The following is a 22,721-nucleotide window of genomic DNA, read 5'->3' as shown; positions in this document are numbered from 1 at the left end:
GCAAATGAGCAAGGCAAGAGAAAATATTTTTTTTTTGCTCATTAATGTGAAAACTGTTTTTATATTTGCCACATTATCACCTAAACAGCCATAAAATAAATAAATAAATAACATCATAGTCTTAATAACTTCTCAGTAAATTCTTCCAAGCCTCCCTCATGCTTCCTTTTTTTTTTCATTTTGGATATGACTAACCTAGATTGTGATTTTGAAATCATGAAGTTCATTGAATTGCTTATACTTGTCCAATTATGACATTCCGACTCACTTTTTGCATTTTTTTTGTAAAATACCCAATTTAAAAAATATTTACCTATCCCCTGGGTATTTACCCGATCCACATCACTACTTATCGTAAGTAAAGAGTAAAAGTTGTAAACAAAACGGTCTACCTATTGCGTGTGAACTAATCAAGATTACCAGAGGCTAAAAAGTGCCCAAAAATGAACAATTTACTCTATTAATCATAGAGTTTCCAAAAATTGCAATCATAAATGAAGAGTAAAAACTGTAAAGAAAACTTGAAAGAAAGGTTGCCTACCTTCCTCTGGTCGCTAGTTAGGGTTGCCAGGGGCTAAAAAGTGCCTAAAAATGATTAATTTACCATCATAGTTTCCATATAAGCTATATAAAAAAATATAGGTAAAAATATTGCAGAAATAGTGATATAGGATTGCTTAAGCAAAAGTGGTCCAATCATAGGGTTGCCGCTATTTGAAGTTTCAATATTTAAACTTCAAACAACAATGAAGGTAAATTACTCCTTTTTGGGTAATTTTTAGCCTTTGGCAACTGTGCTCAGGGACCGTAAAAAGGTTCACAAGATTACTTTAGCGTCTTGTTTGCAGCTTTTACTCTTCATTTATAAGAACGATTTTCGGAAACTCGATGAGGGTAAATTACTCATTTTTAGGCACCTTTCAACCTCTGGTAACCCTGATTAGTTCACATGAAAAAGTAGAAATTCAGACTTTCACGTTTAATGTACAATGCTCACCTTTCATCTATTCAGCAATTTTTGGAAATTTGATGAGGGTAGGTAAAAGCCTAGCGGGATCTTGATCTAGCAACTCAAGACTAAGACATTTTGACTTACCTCAAGTGAAAATAAAGATGGGATCAATAAACATCTTAAATAAAAAATTTATTTGAAAAGATATGTCGCTTTTATAATAAATAGAAAACACAAAATTCATTCATTGTCAAGTAACAGTTTGATCAAGTTCATTGAAATTGTTTTGCACATGGATAATTTTTTTCGAGATTTTTACAATACCTACTTTTTCTTTTTCAGAATCACCGTAGTGATGGATGATGACATAGTCCGGCTTTACTGCAATGAAGATACATTTATTTTAGACATGATCAAAACAGAAGATAATAAATATGACATCACGCTGGTTGAACTTTAGCATGACGCAATATTTCGCAACACAAATTATACATATATTTTGCCATCATTCAGTATTTAAAGCTACTTTGAAGAACTGAAAATATTATTGCTGATATTCAGCAATTTTTTTTTACCCCTTTTAGAATCATTTTTATACTTGTTGGGAATCATTCATATAATGGTTTGTAATACAAAGCATATATTGGGCAAATATTAAATTTTATTTTCTTGTATAATTTATGCTTTGGGTAAGGTAATTTAACTTCTTACTTTTTACAAATTTGTTTTTGTAAGTGTGATTATATGTCGATATTATTTAAACATATATTCTCTTCATTTGCCTAAATCTGCAGCATCAAATATGTTATTCCTACAAAACTATCAGTTTTTTTTAAAAATATACTTCATTTTTATATTTATATTTTGTGGAAATTTACATAGTAAAAATTTTAATAGTAGCAGTCAAAAAATATATATAGATATTTGAAAATGGATCCAATTTGATGTAGTTGACAGCTATAAAGGTATAAAAAGAATCTATAATATTTATTCCACATCAATTAGCTGGATAACTAATTGTTTTTAAAACATGTCTAGCATTAACTAAGAATTATTTTTTCAATGATTAATCAGAACTTGTGGGAAAGGCCAGATGATTTTTTATATCAAATTGTATTTTAAAAATGCAAGTATATGTACACAACACATCCTACTCGTTTTAAGGGACTCATATGAAAAAAGTAAAGCGAAAATAAATAGCTAAATAACAATTGTTATAAATACAGAATAGAACACGGTAGTTATCATTAAAGGATAGTTGCATTAAGTATGAATACAGTTCTTGGGTACATTAAAACAGCAGCATGCAATTTACTTTCAATGTAGGAAACCACATTTTTGTTTCATTAAAAGTAAACTGAAAAGAAACTAAAACTAAACCATGACTCGACATTAAAATCTGCTACGGTAGAAAATCCCTAAAGAGAACTGTGTCTTTATATGAATGATAACTTTTCAAGTACTGGATATTTTACTGCTGTCAATGCATCATTTTAGTTACCTTTTCAATCACAGTAGTAATTATAATTTTCAATTATTAATATAAGTTTGATGCTGCAGTTCAATCAGTTTCTCATATTAAAATATAAACAGCTGGGAAATGATGATTTGTGCCAAAACATTTTACATTAATCAATATTCTTCTTTTAGTACATATTTGATGTACCTTTTTTTTTTTTTTTTTGAAATATTCATATTGTAACTTTTTTTCATTTTTACAAATATGTGAACTCTATTCTTCTATGTTAAAAAAAGTATTTGGACATATGTTATTTTTCAACAAATGCTTTCTCTGAAAGTTATTTCATGTACATTCCAGACACATTCCATTTTTTAATTCAAACATTATGAAATTACTTTTTGAAAAAAAAAAAAAAAGTAAAATGTGCTCAAAGCCATGTTTTAGTTATGTTATGTGCAATTTTATGAAATCAAAACATACTAGCTGCAGTGCACAGCTCTTGCAGATTGTTTTTTTAATGAAGTTTTATTTGTCATTGTACTTCTTATTTTTTGACATAATGAGCTTGTGAACTATTTTTTATTAAATTTTAAACATATTTATGAATGATTTGAAAGGAGCTAGAATCAAAATTTTCATTCATGCTACGAGATTCCAGTTTTGAGAAGGACAAGTTTCTCATACGAAAAAGTGATTGACAACATTTATCAATTTTCACCCCAATCATGTTTGAATTTCTACAAACATACATGAACTAACTCTAATATTCCATTACATAAAAAGTTCACTTTCATCATGTTCCACTTGCAAGCAAAATATACTTGTTGTGTTTAAGGTTTTAACAAATGAAAATTTAATGTTGGAAAGAAAATCTGTGTTGGCAGAATTTCTAAGCATTCACTTTTCGAGATTAAGAAGTTTTGAACGTTGACTGCCAAACAAAATCTGATGTGATGAGATTTTTTAATCCGCAAAATTTTTCTATGAAAAAAACTTCAAAATTGTTGTGATTAACAGTATAAAAATTGAATTGATGACTCCTTGGTAACTTTTTGTCTGGTTGACAAAATGCTTCAGGCCATACATTTAATTTAGCAATATCACCATGAATTTTGGTATTTTTAATTGAATGAAAATATAGTAAAATTTCTCAGCATTAAAAACAAGTCTTCCAAACTTTGTCTTTTATTATATTTGTAAGCAAACTGACTGTAATAATTGTTATGTTTAACATTATTATGGATCGACATTTTTGAAATGGCAGCTTAAGTAAATGTTTCTTATTTTGGCTGTTTTGTGTAAATATTGGGATATGGACAACAAAAAATGTACAGTATTAGTGATATGAATTCATATTCAATATCAGTGTAAATAAAATCATTTTTTTACTTTTTAACAGTGTGCAATTTATATTTTTAATTTATACCAATATTATAAAGAGAGAGGACGAATTTTTGTGTGTTTATATGTTCGAGGTAATCTCTGGAGCCATTGCAACTATTTGAAAAATTCTTTCACTGTATGAAAGGTGCCTTGTTATTGAGTGACATAGGCTGTAAATTCGAAAACATCCCATAAATAGTTCTTTTTTATTCTATCTAATTTAGGCCCAAATTTCACGATTTCCCGAATATGGGAGTGAAAAATTACTTGCAAATATTAATATTATATATCGTTGAAAAGGGTAGAATTTTCCGCGTTCTAAACAATTTGTTTCAATGTTCTAACTTAATTACGGCAGGAGTAATTTGCATTTTTAGCTCGAACTTTTTTAGGCTTAGCTGAAATTTCGGTACTACTTTCTTCATTAAATCTATCAATAAAAAGTGAAGTAATTGTCCCACAGTTTTTTTTTTTTTTTTTTGGACACCACTGGAAAAAGTGAAATTTTTTACTCCAGAAATATCACAACCTATATGGTCCAAAAATAATTATCTCCAAAAGGAAAAAAAGTTACAAGTCGTTAAAAATAAAGATTGAATAAATCCAATCTCCATTCAAATTACTGATGCTTTGTTTTGAATTGCCATGGTTATGTCTTTTAGCTTCGCTTCATTTTAATTTCTTAAAGTTCCACAAAATTGGCGCCACGGAATTATAAGCAATGGAGAAATGTTTTTGCCGATTCTGCATATTTTAGGATCTACGTTATAATAATTCCCCCCGGACAATGCAGAAATTGCGGGAAGAATTTAAAAACTAGGAGTCTTAGCAATTTTCCCAATTGTCGCCAAATTGTGGAAGCCATAGATACAAGAGCTAATGTACTTCGGCCATGGCCATTCTCATAGTGACAGAAGCAACCGAATATAGCCCATAATTGTAGATAGCGCCAAACCCCCAGTCATCGAAATATCTTCGAAATTACTAATGAAAAGAAACCAGTTCATCGTAAAAGCAGGGGGGATGAAAGTTGTATTTGTACGCGCTTTTACATTTAATTCTCAAGAACATTACTATGATTTAGCTTTCAAAACTTAATGATATACAAACAAAATATCAATGTGAAAAATAGTAGAGTTCGATCGAAATAAGATTCTGGGTAGACGTTGTCACCGGGTTCAGATCTCAACGGATAACAAGTTCCATGGCAGTTCCTCATGGAAATTGGACTGCTCTGTGTTCTTCAATTCCTTTTGAAAACAATTTTTTACTTTCTTTGATCCCACATTTAAACTTGGCAAGTTACTGTATAATTGGAGTAGTCAAATGTTTTGGAAATTGTTTATTGACGACCAAAACTTGCCGCAAGTTTAAAATCCGGAATCAAAGAAAATAAAAAAGTTGTTTTCTGAATGAATTGAAAAGCATGGGACAATCCATCTTCTATGAGGAACAGCTATGGAACTTGGTACCCGTTTAGATCTGAACTATTTTATCGGTGACACCGTCTACTCAGGGCCTCACTTTGATTGAACTTGACTCCTTTTCACATTTATGTTTTGTTGGGATTTTATTTTACAGCGATTCACAGTGTACGGCAATGTCCACAGCCCTGCTATTTTAATTACAATAGAGAAAATAATGCCTTTTAGTTCAGAGCAATTCCACGCGTAACGGAAAGACAGTTTTTTTTTTTTTTTAAGGTTTGGTTTAAGCGATTACAGTGAAATTGTTTTCATTTCAGCTGACTTTTTTTTTCTCTGCCCTTCATTGTTAAAATAAGAAAAAAGACAGAGAAAAAAAAAATTCTATTCTTTTTTCCTCAATGTTTGTGCTATTTTCTGCTTTGTGATGAAATGACACATTTTTGGACTTCTTAGAACAAAACGATATTTTTGTGAAATTTTTTATTAATTCAATCTTTTGACTGGCGAATACTTTCGTGATAGAGAAGTAACAATAAGAAACTGTTAATTTAAATAATTTTTCATTCACTAGCTTGACATTCAAGTTTATGCGTTTTGATGAAACAACTGAAGTGGAGTGGCTTTTAAAGTCCATTCATTACTATAAAAATGACCATACCTTTAATCAAGTTAAAAATTGTTGCCTTTAACTTATATGACACTACTGTTGTTGTTTACGTGTCCGTAGTTAATAACTATGGAAGGATTGAGGGCCATTGCCTCAAGATTTTGGACTTTTTTTATTTATTCACACATAAGACAAACATGAGAAAAAAAAATTCAGCGTAAAGAAAGAAAATACACGACTCAGAGCATCCGAGGTTATCGAACTCACGTTTATCGGCATTAGAAGCGAAGTTTCTACCACAAAGCCACGAAGGCCCAAAACCCATAAGGAATGAGGCATGAGTGATGTGGTTTACAAAATCATTCCAATAAATTAATGAAAAAAAATTCTTTCGTAAAAATTGTCATTTTCGTGGAATTGCCCTTCACTGAAATTAGAGGCACAGTGAAAATTTGTTTTGACATACATAAAATACGCGTTATCATAAAATCTAATTCTTTTTGGTAGGAATATATGTGTAGTTTCAGCTGATTCAACTGGAGTGAGTATTTTGTAGACAAAATTTTTTTCTTCGGTAATAATTTGCCTTCGTCGTAACTGTAACAGATGTTTCAATAAAATACCTTTTTATCAGGAAAGGCACAGATTTTCATTCTGTTCTTTAAGTACTGAATATTTCAACAAAATTATTTATTCTTTGGGTTAGGAGATTTTCACTTGATTCTGATTCAACAATCAGGATTGCTCATAACCGGCCACATTGCCCAATGTCTTATGTTTGTCAAAACCTACTCTGCTTGCAAATGGTAGACAGCGAGTAACGTGATCATTATCATGTTTTTGCAAGTACAAATACAGTGTTTATTATATTGATTACTTTGTTCTGCTTATAAATATTTTGAGACGATAAACCTAAGTTTAGTAATATTTCTTTTTCTTTCCTTCTTTTATTGGCAGAATCTTTCGGATTGAAGAGTTAAAAGTTATCATATTTTTTTTAAACTTTAAACACTTTTCTACGGCGATTTTAAATGATTTTAAGCATATTCAAATTAGATACTATTTTCTTTGAAAGAGAGAATTTCGATAGGTGTAATCTTTATATCAGGATTTTTTTTTTAAATTACTTTACGTGCTATGTTTGGAGCTTAGACAAAATTATATGTGCACATTTTAACTAACAAAACAGAATCTGTCTTTTTATTTTGGAGTGGAAAGGGAAATTTACACTTGCTCTAAGAGTTTTTTATTAAATTTTATAACACAAGCAGAGTTGTGCGGGTACAACTAGTTATTTATATAAACCATTAAAGTACAAAGTCACTTACCAAAATTTTAATTCATCTTTGTTACCATTTCTCGATGAGAATGCTAAGAATATTCATGTTCTTGATGCCTAAAATAAGAAAAAGATTTTTAAACATTGCTTTCGTCTGATGTAATTAAATTTAATGCTACAATACCATAAAATAGAAAATATAGTCTTGCTATAGCACTGCTGCTTCTTAAACGGATATTGTTTTCAAAGACATTAAATCATCTGTGGTTTTAAATATCAATGTAGCTAATTGATATTTAAAACCACAGCCATTGTATATCCCAAACTTTTTAGACCAACAAACTGATATAAATTATTTTTTCAAAAAACCTTTCATAGATGGAAATTTTTCAAGAAATTTTTTTTTACAACATTTAAATTCAAGATGAGTAATTAATGCATAACAAACCACGGAGTGTTGTATTTGGGTCATTCCATACGAAATAAGCAAAATTCGCAAAAAAAGTGGTGGCTGCATGGTAACAGATTTTTTATGAAATTTGGTATACAGGTTCCTTTTATGCCTATGTAAAAATATCTAAAATATTTTTGCTTAAAATTTTTTATTTGACTAGTTACATGCGATTGAAAATTGGTCAAATTGAATAGCATTCTCATAAATGCTAAATATTGCACATTTGAAGGCTTGTATCTTATTAACTATTTAATGAAAACATAAAAGTTATATGTTGTTGCAATCTATGGAGTAGGGTAATTTATCTGATATCAGTAAAATTTTCAAAGTTATTTATAGTTAACTTTTAACCGAGATTCAAAAACTGAAAATATTTCAATTTTCTCATAATTAAGCATTTTATTTTTTAATCTCAATCTTTAAAGAATGCATTAGCTTTGATGCAATTAATACTCAATAATGTGCTAAGTATCATAAAAGAAATACCTTAGTTTGAAGTTGTATTTTAACTCCTTTGTCTTCAAAATCAGTTTTAAACTTAGTGACATTTTGTAAAATGATGATTTTCCCCTTCACATATACACAAAAATTCAAATGAGGGAAAATTCAGATAACTTTAAAATTTTACAAGAATAGAGAGCTGTGTTTCTACTATTTGCTTGAAGAAATTCGAAATTGGTTTTTGATTTCCAAACGTAAAATAAAATTCAGAAAAATAGCTTTTTTTTTTGTTTTATGGGTCAATCTATACAGGTTCGACGGATGGGTGCGCTCGACCATTTTTAATTATTTTTTTTAAATTCATATTCCTAAAATCTGCATATGAAATATGTTTAAAACCACTTTTTATTTTTTCTCTCAACTGGACCTTTGATTTTTTAGAGGTCATCAAAAGTGATTTTCGTAGTCAAAAATAGATCTTTGCATTTTGACCGATATCTATTTGAATTACATTTATGACAGTTAATTTAACACTTTGATGTAAAAGTGCATAAGTTGATAGTCTTTCATGCTGAGTTACGTAGCTGTAAGTTAATAATTAAAATAATGGCAAGAGGTTAAAGTTCAAGACCAAATGTAAAAATTTTACTCATTTCGAAGCAGGATAACTCACGTAGGGAAGGAAACACAAAATGAAATACGACAAAAACGAATCACTGGAACCATGCTAAAAAGAATATATAACTGTTGCTGTGTATTTGTGCACCCTGTATAGATTACAGCCCCTCAAAAATCGGAAAAAATGACGAAAATGACACTTTTAGACCCATATAAACCAAAAGGGGATGGAATTAAAAATAAACATTCCTGGCCAATTGAATATTCCGTTCAAGTACTATACATGTTATACATATTGTTTTTTGTATTTGGTTTGTAAAAGAGATATAGGTCTTTGAAATTAAGCACTTTTGCTAGTCAATTCACACACTAAAACAGAAAGAAAAAGTGTGAAATCGTCATGGCACCTTCCTAAATTACGTATATTGTGCCCTATATAATACATTATACTGAAAAAACATATTGTAATTTTCAAAATAATTATTTTAATTTGATAACTTAGAAATATTTGAACATGAATGAGTAGTTTATACTGTATCGATTGACCCTTATGTGAAATTATGAGAATTCAAAGAATTAGATAAACGATTAAATGATGCAAAAGCAAGTAAAACTAACATTTATTTCAATTAAAAAAATGTACATTTCAGACTGTACTTCATAAACATGCTTTTGAGAAAATGAAACACGAAAGAAATGGTTAGTTTAGCTAAACTTACAAAATAAAAAGAAGTAACTAATGAAATTTTACCTTAGTTCAAGTTACTCTAGTAACAAAAATACGCTGATACCAATGATTAAAATTTAGTAGCATCTAAAAGACACTTCAATATATTATGTAAAAAAAAAATGAGTAAATTTAGAGCATTGCCTCATCTTCAAAAAAAAAAAAAAAAAAACATCTGAAACAGAGGTAAAAAAGGAAATTCTTAATAAAAAAAATAAGCAGAATTGCAAACTAAGATGATGGGCACACCATTTGAAATAAAATGACTCATTACTACTTAATAAAGAGTACTTATAACTTCACTGTTATTGGATAATACTTGGGGATAGGTCAGGGACGGATCCAGAAAGCTTTGTAAGGGGGTCAAATTTCAGTGGTCAGTTAAGTGGAAGAAAAACAAAGTATAATTTGAACTTTCTTCAAAATATCTTAATAACCTATACATATATTCTAATAAAAAATGTTATCAAGAAAAATATGCATAGCAATTTATATATTGCATAGTTTGATGTTGATATTTGAGTTATTTAAATTGTTCAAATAAATAAAATTACACATTTTTTACATTTAATGTGCCGAGAAAATTTCGTTGCAATGAAAACAACTAAGGCACAACATTGTTTCATTACAATTTTGTACAACAAAGTTAAAATAAGTACAGCATTGCAGACATGCATTTCGGAGTTCGTATTGTAAAAGGGTCCTGGCTAACACATGGGCCAACTGGGCCAAAGCTCAAGAGCCACCAAGGTTTAGGACCTCTATTTTTTCAAAGTTACATTATATGTAATACAATTTGCAGTTATTAGACTTCAAGAGACAAGTATAACAAGACTAAGTAAAAAGGGATTAACATTGATTACCTACATTAATTTTTCATGACTAAAAATTGACTTTCAACAATAATAATAAGTAAAGGAAATGTAAAATAATAATAATAAAGACTTTCTCATCACAGGGGGGTCAGCTGACCCTTTGGCCCTCTTCCCCTGAATCCGCCCTTGGGATAGGTAAAGGAATGTGGGAATGTATCATATCCGATTTTGAGTTATACAAATGCTATTTATAAGCAGTTTTATGTCCTTGTAGCCGACTACTGGAGCACTTACCCTATGTTATATATGTATTTTTCTATGTTAATCAAACTTTGAATTTTCTCATTGAAAAATTATTATGGATGATGGTTCACTCTGGCATAAGACCATCCATTTTGTCATCAGTTTTTAATCACAAGAAAAAATGCTCAACTAGACTTACTTTAACATTTGAAGGGAAAAAAAAGCGTTTTTATGATCATATTAAGTAAAACTGACTTGCTTTTTCATGAACATGTTTTCAAGTAGCAATTGGAGGCCGATTGAAAAAAAAAAATATGCAAAATTCAAAGTATACTGTTAACCTTTTACAGATACTTTGAAATTCTTTCCAACTTCTAACATGTCGAATGTTTATTCAAGACTGATTAAAGCAATAAATTACTGACAAATACAGAAAGAAATATGCAAGTAACTAATATTGACACACTATTTATTTCTATTTTACTAGCATACATTTTAAAGAGACCCCACAAAAAGTGTTCAATAATGTAAGCAAAAAACAGCTTATCTATTTATGTTTTTTTCAAATAAAGATATTCTTTGAAAATTAACTAAATTGAACAAATATCTTTCTTCTCCATTTAAGTAGGTTTAATTTTATGAGTGTGGTAAGAGAATTTTCTCCATTTATGTTAAATATCACAAAATTGATCAATGCTTCAATGAATAAAAAAAAAAATAAATAAATAAATAAATAAAAATAAAAAATGCTCTATAGTGAGCATAAGGCAATGAAATTATTTAAACTATCATACATAGTAGGAACTTTTTGATATGAACGCTTTCTTTCCCAAACCAGAAAAAGTGCTTTTTTTTTAACAACTCTACATTTCAAAAGAGGAGCTATAAATCATTGCATAATTTGGGCTGCAATAGTAATAAAGGAATATGTGACTAAACTTTCCCTTAAAGATCTCAAATTAAATAAAAAAAGGTTGAATCAAATAATATTGGAAACTTTTAAAGGTTATGTTACTCTAAAATAGCAATACTTAAAATAACTTCAAATGTTTTTGAGAAACAATTTAATATTTCGGGGTGCTTTTCCAACTAGAAAATATTTTTAAACTTAAGAAATTATGTTCACAGTTGTAAAGGTAAAAGACTTTGTCTTGGGATCTTAATCTCTGCCCTATGAAAATTCAGACAAAAATCAAGTTGGTGAAAAAAAAAAAAAGTTTTTTTTTCTTTTTTCTTTCGTTCCTGTTACTTTAGAGTTTAGAGGAAAGTAACAAAAGTCTTTTTCTCTCTATCTTCTAAAAATGCATCTAAATTTTAATCTACATTCAATAGAATAAAATTGAAGGTTACAAGACCCAGTCCTATCACTCAAATTTTGTTAAATTTCAGGAATAATACACACAGTGCAACACAAATCAACATTACTAAATATGTTTTTGACAAAAATTCAGGGGTGAACTGCAATACAACAATAAATACAGGGAAAAATTTATTTAACATGCAAATTGGTTATAACATAAAAATATTAGAGAATAAGAGCCCAAAGAATTTTTTTTTTTTTTTTTTGTGAATGTAAGTAATAAAATTTAGTGAAGAATCTTTTTTTTAGACTTGAAAATGTTCCACAAAATTTCCTTGAGTAAATATTGTAAACTTGATAAGAAGCATATAACAAGAAGTTCCGTCTAGAACTATACGAGCCTACTTTCCCATATATCCATACTACTTTCTAGTACCTGATCAATATTCTTAAAAATAGCTAAAATCGCAAATTGTTTCAAGCATATTTTTGCTAATTTCTAGGAATAAAGTATTCCTCACACATCTAAAAAAATTAGATGCGTGAAAAAAAAAGCAGCACCATTTAAAAACAACAGCTAATGCACTTTTTTCCCTTAAAAAAAAAAATTATGTAACAGTTTTCAAAGCGAAAAATAATAATTAAAATTAATAAGCTTATTAAAGTAAATATATCATATAAAAAAAATCGTTTCTTTTCCCCGTTGCCAAAAATAATTTTTTAAATGAATTAATGCACTTACCAAAATAAATAAAAACAATAAAATGTGAACTTAAAGAAATACTTTTCATTGTCAAAAAAAAAAAAAAAAATCATCTGTGCATATTGTTATGTAGAAACATAAATGACTTCGAGTTTATTCGCCGAAAACTGAATACTTAAATTAAAACTTTAGCGTGAAAATAAAAACAAATCATATCAACAATAATTATTTCACAGTGAAAACCATAGCTGCGGAGTCGGAGTCAATCTCATTTTGGGATAAAGGAGTCGGAGATTATATCCAAGAATAGGAGTCAGCCATTTGTCCTCCGTGTATAAATTTTTGCCAAAACTACGAAGTCAGAGTCGAAGTTGGGGAGTCGGAGTCCGATCAATTATCGGGCGCAGGAGTCGGAGTCAAGTGCCTCTAAATTCTTGGAGTCAGAGTCTGGAGTTTGGCGTCAATAGCTATTTCCAACACAATTTGTTTGAAATAAATCCGCCTTCAAGTACGGAATCTACATTGACTTTCAGTTTCCCCGTAGGCGCTAATGTTAAGTTTTTTTGAACTGTTCAAAATTGAACAAAAAAAAGTTCGAATAAAAAAGTGAAATATAGGAATGAGGTGTCCTCGCCGAGATCTTTCGAACAAAAAAAAGTTTGTTCGAATCGGACTATTCAGTCAAAAGTTATTAGGGAAAGACAGACAGACAGACAGACATTTTTCCCCATCTCAATACCCTACTTTCCAATTTTTAATTTTTCGATATTTATTTAATTATTTTATTCATTTTTGATTTTTTTTTTGTTTTTCGCGACATTTTTAAGATGCATTAAGCCTTCTTCCATGCTTTTTTCTTCTTTTTCTGACTTTTACTGGGAAAGTAGGCTAAAAACCGAGTACAATAAGAAGTGATAAAAATTTTTATAACGCAACACTTACTTGCACTCTGGACAAGAATAAAAAACTGTTTGCCCTTCATCTGCAGAACGTGTTTGTAGTGTAGCATAGGTCATACCTTGATGTCCACACTTTGAGCATTGTCGATCCGCCTGAAGAAAGAGATGCAAGGAATTTCAGTTTTAATGTAATTTTTTAAACATATAATTTGATAAATTGTATCAAATATATTTAATAGTATCAGTTATAAAAAATAACCAATTGTTCTGATTTTTTCTTCTCTTCTGGTCTTTTAAACCAGCACTCAAAAAAAAAAAAAAAAAAGAAAAGAAAAAAGAAAAGAAAAAAAAACAGATTGCTCAGGATTTTTTTTTTTTGGTAAACAAGTCATAAAAAGGCATACAAAAACTTAATTGAGATTATGAACTTGAACAATCAATGTATGCTATAGCAGCAGTGTCTAACCTACAGCCAGTGGGCCATATAAGACTTGCGAAGCTCCTCCAGGGGCCTCTTGTTATGTTGACTGAATTGAAAGCCATATGTTCTTTAGCTACAAAAAGCGAGTAAAAGAAAAAAGGAAAAAAAAAAAAAACACAAGATACCGCAGAGGGGGGGGGGCAAAAAATGATTTGGTAGTGTACTTAATTCTTTTACTACGATTTCTAATTATCTTTCTTTCTTGGATTTCCCTGGGATTCATACATTTATGAGCACATATAAAGGAGCAACCACTGCTTCACAGTGGTAAGTAATACCACACCACTTTTGAGAAGCCAAAACTGATTGGATTGTAAAGCAACGAAGCCAAGAATTTTTTGCAGGAAGAAAATAGTCATTTCAAGAGGGAGGACTTTTGAAGTGGTTGCTTAATAGACTCTAGTATTAAATAAACGAGGGGGGGGGGGGGGTCGAGATTCTGTCAAAGGTTGGCAAAAGCCAAAGATGAAAAAAAAAAAAAAACAGTGAAAAGAGTCCTGGAAAAATACATTTTTGCCAAAGCCAAAGTGGCTTTGTTAAAGGATATTAAATTTAACAAGTTTAATTTTTAATAATTTTAACTCTAATTAAATTATGTTTATGTTTTTCAACTTGTGTCATTCTAAGAGTAGTTAATATTTAAAAAATGTAAACTTTAGTAAAATACTTTTTAATACTGTAAATGTGGAACATAAAAAAGAGGAGAGTAAATAACAAAATAACTCACCGACTTTGGTTTAAACTATAAAACAGTCAATGCTACAAAATCATTTTTTTTTATCTTCTACTCAATTTTTAATACCGAAGTAATACCAACTTAGCTATGATATCAGAATAATAGAAACTTGAAGAGAAAAACTAAGATATGTAACATAAATATGAAAAGAAAAGTGAAACTCATGTTGAACTAAAATTGAGCATAAAACAGTTGGATATTATTCAATTTCAATTTACTTCTTTAGATCAGAACATTTTTTTTTTTTTTTTTTTTTTTTTTGGGGGGGGGGGAGCTTTATTTTAACACTGAATTACAAAAAGCAAATTTTGAAATGTTATTTAATTCGAACTTTTATCGAGTTTTGTTCCAGTTACAAATAGTTTTAACTATCAAATTAATATTATTGAAAAATCTAATGAAGTCTCAATTGTCTGTTTTGATTTAAGCAGGAACAGATCGATGAATTTTACCCCTCCCCCCCTCACACACACACAAAGGTCAGCAAAATATATTTGCAACGTAAAAAATATTATTGCTAGTTTTTTTACATTTTTTTTCTCAATTTCTTGGGTCGTTGGGTCCCTTAAGGAAGTGAGCTCACCTGCACTGTGGAGTCTGAGGAATACAGATCCGGGCCTGGATTTATGAGGAATCTCAATAAGATTACATTGTTCTTTTGTACCATTTTAAAATCCCTTCAGTTTTCCAGTTCTTGACATTTTGCCCTTCTTTTCCGTTTTTTGATGCTATCTTGGCAAAAATACCAACCCTAATTCTGTTGTACCAAATTCAGGTTCTTTGACAAGGTGGTGAATATGCTTCTTTAAGCTTGTCTGGAGAAAGGGCTTAGGTGCGGTTGTATACATTTCTGTACCAGGAGCCATATGAAAAATAGTTGAATGCTGAGTAGACAATAATGACATTAGAACAGGTTTAAAAGCTGATGATAAATCACAAAGCAAATAAATTAACTTCATTTTTCAAATTTTACTTGGACTACTCCAAAAGTGATTTATTAACCTGCTATATGAAAATCAAAAATGAAGTTTTTAACCCATACTATTTTACATTACAATTTGCAGAGTAAAAATCAAGCACTTTCAAGGATTTTCCATGATTCTTCAGAAATCTTTTGACATCTTAGGGCCCCTCTCCAGAGGTCAGCAGTGTATATTTACAACAATAATAAGTCCTTAGCGCTATTCCCCCCCCCCCAATTTCTTGGGTCATTGGGCCCTTAAGGATTGGTTATAAGAACACCACGCTTATGAGCTCACTTTCGCAAAGTCGCGAAGCATGACCGTATATAACGAGGTCCGACTGCAAGCCTATAGGTAGAATTCATGTAAATTCAACAAGGGCTGTAACATCTCTGATTTTTTTGAATTTAACATATGTTAAAATTCATAAAAAATTTAAAAATATATTTTTTTGTTTTGCCCAAAAAAATTCCTGGACCGAGATACTGGCCGCCAAAGATGGCGGTCCTGTCATGATTTCTCATTTGGGATTTTCATCAAAATCTTTAAAGTACATTATTTCGGAAACGATAGAACATATTTTGTTTTATTTAAAAGGTTATTTTTTCTTGTTTAAAAACATATGCAACATTTTGAAATATGTGCTTTAGTTTTTTTCCAGTCTTTTGAAAAAAAAAAGTTTAAAATATTGTTTTTGACTTTTCTCAAATATGTCAGTTTCAAAAATTTTTCATTTTTTTTACAGTTTATTAGTACTGGTGAGCACTATGTTCCCTAAAAAGGAGAGCTTCCACTTTTTCATTTAACAGATTTTAGAGGCATTTGAAAAAATGAGGGACTCTTTAAGGAACTCTTTATGTAATTGCAGACCTGAAAATTCATTTTTTTTTCTGCACCAAGTGCCCAGAAAACACTTCCAATTCAGTCATATAGCAAAACTTTTATTTTGAGTCCCCATTTTATTCAGAATATGAAATTTAGTAAGAACAAGATGGCATTACGCTTAACGATTCTTTCGGCACTATGATGAAAGGTTGCATGTTGAAATACAGCAAATCAGCTGGAGACCGTGCTCTAGTTTTCATAAAAAATAAAACTCCTGGATAAAGTAGAGACTTAAAATGAAAATTTCGCTATATAACTTAATTAAAAGTGTTTTCTGGCCACTTGTTGCGATTTTTTTTTTTTTTTTTTGAGTTATCAGGTCTTTAATTACGTAAAGAGTTCCTTAAAAACTCTTTTTTCTAATGTCTCTAAAATTTGTTAAACAAAAAAGTGGAAGCTCTCCTTTTCAGGGAACCTAGTGCTCAGTAGTACTAATAAACGGTAAAAAAATGAAATTTTTTGAAATTGACGTATTTGAGAAAAATTTAAAACATAATTTTAATTTTTTTTTCCTTCAAAAGACTGTGGAAAACAAACTAAAGCGCACATTTCAAAATATTGCATATGTTCTTAAACAATAAAAAGCATCATTTTAAATAAAACAAACTGCAATAAAATATGTTCTACCGTTCCTGAGATAATGTACTTTAAAAATTTTGGCGAAAATCCCAAGTGAGAAATCATGATACAGGCATCTTTTGCGGCCTGTATCTCGGCCCAGGAATTTTTTTAGGCAAATTTTCCTTTTCTTATTTCTTAATTTTTTATGAATTTTGACATATATTAATTTCAGAAAAATTCGAGACCATCATGTTACTGCCTTTGTTGAATTGACATGGATTTTAACTATATACTGTGTCTACGTATAGTTTATAAGCAAAACTCTTTCCACCATTAAAAATTTCTTGTTGCACCATTGGCGTGAAGTCGTTCTATATCGGTAAAAATGTGCCGGGAAAAAGCAACATAAAGGCCCTATTTTTTAAACTACTCGAAGAGTGGGAACCCTGTATCATAATGGATTTAATTGGCTAGTAGGCATTTAGTATTTAATTGGCTTGAAACGTCAAAGATATTTTATGTCCACTTTCAAAGTATATTTGTGCATACTATTTATGTACTTAAAGTAGATTCATTGGCCTGAAGAGATCCTTAAAAAAAAGAAAAAAAATTCCTGGACTCCTTCCAAAAGATTTTTCTGTATCCGCCCCTGAGCATTAGGACTAAAATTTGCAAATGATGTTAGCTTGAATTGACTTGGAAGCAACTTGATAGATAGAAATTTTCGAATGGGCATGGTAGAAAAGATGAGTGTGCAAAGCTATCAGCAAAAAATACAGGATGGCTTGAAAATAAGGTTTAGCACAATATGATAAATGTCTAAGCAGTTAGTAGACAAAAATGAGTCAGTGATCAGACAAGTAGTTGACAAAAATAAGGAAATTCTGAGTAGACGAGAACGACATTGGTTCAGGTTGAAGGGTTTAGGTTGACAAATGAGACACTCATTCACAAATGAAATAAATTAACCATATTTTTAAAATTTACTTTTCCAACTCCAAAAGCGATTATTAGTGTGCTGTATGTGAATCATGAGTGAAGTTTTTGACACACCTATTTATCCAGTAAAAATGAAGCACTTCCAAGGAATTCTTAGGAATCTTCATGTGGAAAATCAAAGATGAGGTACAAATGAAATAATTGAAACCAAGTTTAATACAAAATATATTACAAGGGCAGTTCTCAAAAGGTGGGAGCAAACACAGACCTCAACTTTGAAGCTTCAACACCAAATAACTTACATTTCAATTAACTCAAAAATTTTTGAGTTAAATTATAATACTGTATAGAGACAAGAATTGACATAAATTATGGAAAAATTGCTCTTCAAATGCCCTTAAAAAAATATTTTCTTTGCTAAAAGGCACAATTTTGGACATACCAAAACGTTAACTGAGCAAATGTACCATTAAAAAAAAACTTTTTTAAATTATTTCCATACGTTTCAAAAAAAAAATTAAAGGTATGAATCTTACACTGAATAATTTTTTGTTAATATTTTACACAAATAACAAAAGTAAAGACAGATTATTTACTTTGTAAACGATTTTCGAAAAAAGTAAGTTTGAAATTTGATGTATGTCCAAAAGTTACGATCTTTACAATGCTATTATTTGAGAACTAAGTATATGATGTTTTCGTTTTAAAGGTACTTATCGATCCTGAGAATCAATTTTTAATTGTTTAAAAATGTTTTCATAAGCTTTTATGCAGTATCTTAGAAGAAAAATGATTTTTCTTAAACATACATGTGAAATGTCCAAATTGCGTTACGATCTTGACGCCGATAATTCTGTCCGTTTATTCATAATTTTTGATCATCCACTGTCTTCTAACCTCAATAAAAAAGGTTATTATAATGTTATCTTATTTAATCCATTGGTATTTTGCATAATTAATACGTTACACAATGAACAATACATAAATTACAGTAGAAACATGGCTGGTTATGATCGAACGAAAGCCATTTTGCGCTAAAATTGCCAAGCAAACTCCGTTGGCGACAGCACGTGTACGATAAGCTAAAGGTTACCAGAGGGGAATTCCAGTTTGACAAATGTAGTTTTTTGTCAGCTGCACCAGTTTTGACGACTTTATCACCTGCGCTAGCAATTTTTTTCCCCCCGCTTTTATTATTTTAGAATTTTTTTTTTCTCTTTCTTTTCGAAACATAATTTAACGATCTCCAAATCGAAATACGAATTTCTTTTTTCAATAATTATTTTTAGAAATTGTTTTAATTTTTATGACATTAAAAAAAAAAATTCATTTTTAAAACTGATGTCACTTTTTACATTTGTATTATTTTTAATTTGAAGCTTTTTTTTTTTGCCTTTCATCAACTTTTTCAAAATTATTCCAAAACTTATATTTAACTTTATTTATCATTATACGTAAAGAGCAGTATGTAAAGTCATTCAAGTACTTGATTAATATCCTCTTTATTATTAAATTGCAAAATTTAAAAAGTAGTGAATAAAATTTTCATTGGAAAAGTTAAAAATCAGATTAACAATTTTCAAAAATGGTGAAACTTACATTAAGATGATGTCCAAAATCCGTTACCTACAGGACAACGATGTCCAAAATCTGTTACCTACAGACTGCTGATTTAATTTGCTAATTAACAATTTTTACAAATACCTGCTGTCTTTTCATGTTCATATATTGTGTTCTAGGTATGCATACTATAGAATAAAAGCAAAATTGATGTCAAATTTGAAATTTTTTGAAATTGCTCAAAGTTAACTTTTTTGTTCCCACCTTTTGAAAACTGCCCACTAAGTCAAATTTGCACTTAGAAAATATTAAATTTACACTATTCTAATTGTAATAAAAGTCGCACATTTTACTACAAAAATCATGACATGTGCTTGGCTTGTGGGAATAAGAAAATCCAAGACTTTCTAGAAGTTTTTGCACATTGTCCTAATTTTCAGGATTTTCAAAGCCTTCAAAGAAAAAAAAAGAAAGAAAGAAACTCAAGGAGGTTTTACAAGTCATGCGGGCACCCTGTCTATACATACTTTTCCAACCATGCGACTAGTTAATTCTATGGTTCATGCCATCCTCTTCATTCGTCTTCCCAATTTCCATCTTTAGAACTAATCATTTTCATAACTGAATGACTCAATGATCAAAAACTCATAATACTTTGCTTTTGAAGGATACAAAGGCAAGTTCCAAGCATAGAATTTTCAGGGCAAAAACTGATGCAGGGTTTGAAAAAATGAAGACCCAATGTTTCTTTTCCAGAAGAATGGTAATGAAGTTTTTTTCTTTTTTTATGGGACAATTCCAAGTGATATGATACAAAATACTAAGAATTAATGTTTAGAGAAAAATAAAAAAAATGGGCAAAAACATGATTTAAATAAATGTTATGCAACAAGAAAATATTAAGATCTGCACTTGGCACACATGCGGAGGTCACTGTAAGTGTATAAATAAGTTTTCATTAACCTTTTAATGCTCTTTTACATACAAATAATACTCACAAGAGGTCCCATGGATTTAGATTCCTCACTTTCCTTCTCTTTCTCTTTACGTTTCTTATATTTACCAGCATTATCATATTTAATTCCATACGTAAGAGTGATTCCATTGAATTCTGCAAGAAAGTATTGGATATATGATTAAGATCATTGATTAATGAAAAACATGATGAATAAAATAGACACAGTTGATTGATGACCAAAAAAGTACAGTCTAACCTCCTTAAACCACCAACCTTAGTGACAGACTGAAAGTTGCCGGAAGTCAAGGGTGGTGGTTCAACAAGTTTTCCCTGATCCTGCAAAAATGCATGAGATTTATTTGAAAACATGTATTTTCATTTTCAAATGAACTTTGAAAAATAACAGGAATTGGTTTTCCGGCAAGGATTCATGGACAGTTCCTTGGCTATCCCCACCCCTCCTCTCTCTCTCAGAATTTGAAAAATTATTAGCAATAAATGGCTTGTGAATTGCTTCCAACATTTTTGCAGAACGAATCAAGAAAAAAAAGAACTGCTGTTCGCTAAAGTCTGTGTCAAGTCAATTACAGGTTAAGGTTCAATCCTCCCTCCCCTGACCAGAACAGAAAAGGGGGTAAAGAATGAAAGATTTCATAGCTAAGTAGTAAAATGTCAAAATGAAAAGGCTGAATGGAGTAGGACAGCTGATAAGATCAAGTTAAAAACTCCTGGAGATGTTGGAAACAATGATCCCATAGGAGACTGAGTGACGCAGGGGACGGATCAAACAGAAAAAGAGATAAGAAATCTGAACACTTTTACTTGGTATACCTTGTGGATTAGTTAATCTAGGTGCACTTATACAGGCTTAGTGACAGGTATATGTGACATTTCATGATTTCCTTCTGTGCCTTGTCATGGACATCTACTCTAATAAATGGTTTACCTCTAAGTTTGAATTTTTTGACAATGTCTTTCAAGATGGTGGTTTACACAGTAATATTATCATACTGAGTATGCAATTTTCGTTAAAAATCCGTTGCGGTTGGCGAATAGCGGGGGTGGCAGTTTAAGGAGGAAATTTGTATTGCATTCTTATACAGAATGTTTTTTCCTGTTTTTCTGGGCGAATTGAGAGGACGGCAGTTTAACGAGGTTTGACTGTAACATGTTAATACAGACTAGTTTCCATGTTTATTTATCTTTCTGTAAAAGCTTGCAGTCAAATAAAAAATATTGCTTATTTTACAATTTCATCTTTCAAAATTATATGTGCATACTAGCTGACGCATTTGTCATTTGTTGGATTTTAAATTTTTGAGTGTACAGGTAAAAATATCGAAACATTCAAATTTTGTTACATGTTTTCAATACTCTTGAAGTCCAGTTGCTTAGTATTAGTACTTCAGGGTTGTTAGAGTTTCGGCCAGTGGTAGTTTTAATCATGGAAAAAACTGGTTAAAACCGCCTTGGATAAAATTAGTTTGGTCCAGTTTTGGCCATTGGACGTGGGTATAAGAAGTAATAAAGTGTAAAATCAAAATAAAAGAGTACATAATTAAAAGAAATATGAAACATCAATACCATAATCAGTCAATATTTATTATTTAAGTATACAAATCATTTTACACCCTATGCAAGCAATTAATGATGCCTGTTCCAAAAGGTTTTGGTACATTATTGTAGAATTATGTGATAATTTTTTAAAAATACGTTTCAAGCAGTGTAAATAGCGCAATACATACTTGTTTCATAATTTTATGCGCATAAAATGAATTTCGAATTTAATCAAAGTATGCTACTTATTTTTTGTACATTGAATACATGTTAAGTTTTGTGAAGAATATTTAGTTTACATTGTAGGCTGTTTAGTATTCCTAATAAACAAGTAAATAATAGCTAATATCTTCGTTCTGAATATTTTTAATGTTAAAGAAAAGTGCATTTAATCAATAAATCAGTTTAAAAAATTATTTCAATAATGAAAATACACATCCTATTTCTTTTAATCATGCATTAAAATGTGCAATATTATGCATACAAACTGTATGTGTACACATATTAGTGTGCTTTTATACAATACAGTTTTAGCCAGCTCTATGGTGATTAAATCCAGTTTTGGCCGGTTTTAGCCAGTGGCATGGCCAAAATGGATTTTGTCCAGCCAAAACTACAACCCTGTTCACAATTCCATGCCACAGACCAGAATTTGATTTCCAGGCTGGGCACGGTAAAGTCAGCTTTTCATCTCTTCAGTGACTAGATAAGATGCATCCAAGTGTGCTTCGGAACTACACACTGGGCGTTCTGTCTTCTGTTGGCTACCAAA

At 30.2% G+C, this 22,721-nt stretch overlaps 2 protein-coding genes across 3 annotated transcripts in view; one reads left to right on the top strand and one right to left on the bottom strand.

The window, feature by feature from the left end:
* LOC129216040 (protein grainyhead-like) overlaps positions 1–3,871 on the top strand; it is a 117,973-nt gene extending 114,102 nt beyond the window's left edge. For both annotated transcript variants that reach the window (XM_054850185.1, XM_054850184.1), the window contains exon 20: positions 1,295–3,871. In XM_054850185.1, coding sequence (XP_054706160.1) covers positions 1,295–1,412 — 118 coding nt within the window. In that variant the 3' untranslated portion in view covers positions 1,413–3,871. The remainder of the gene's footprint in view (positions 1–1,294) is intronic.
* LOC129216041 (DNA-directed RNA polymerase I subunit RPA12-like) overlaps positions 1,202–22,721 on the bottom strand; it is a 32,599-nt gene continuing 11,079 nt past the window's right edge. Inside the window, exons 2-5 of the mRNA XM_054850187.1 lie at positions 20,433–20,545; positions 13,354–13,463; positions 7,160–7,227; positions 1,202–1,333 (exon numbers count right to left, since the gene is read on the bottom strand). Of these exons, the coding sequence (XP_054706162.1) occupies positions 7,203–7,227; positions 13,354–13,463; positions 20,433–20,545 (248 nt within the window). The 3' untranslated portion in view covers positions 1,202–1,333; positions 7,160–7,202. The remainder of the gene's footprint in view (positions 1,334–7,159; positions 7,228–13,353; positions 13,464–20,432; positions 20,546–22,721) is intronic.

This window comes from Uloborus diversus, chromosome 2 (genome assembly GCF_026930045.1).
Source record: "Uloborus diversus isolate 005 chromosome 2, Udiv.v.3.1, whole genome shotgun sequence".
Taxonomy (NCBI): Eukaryota; Metazoa; Arthropoda; class Arachnida; order Araneae; family Uloboridae; genus Uloborus; species Uloborus diversus.
Note: the sequence above shows the minus strand (reverse complement) of the source record. Positions and strands in the feature narration are given on the sequence as shown.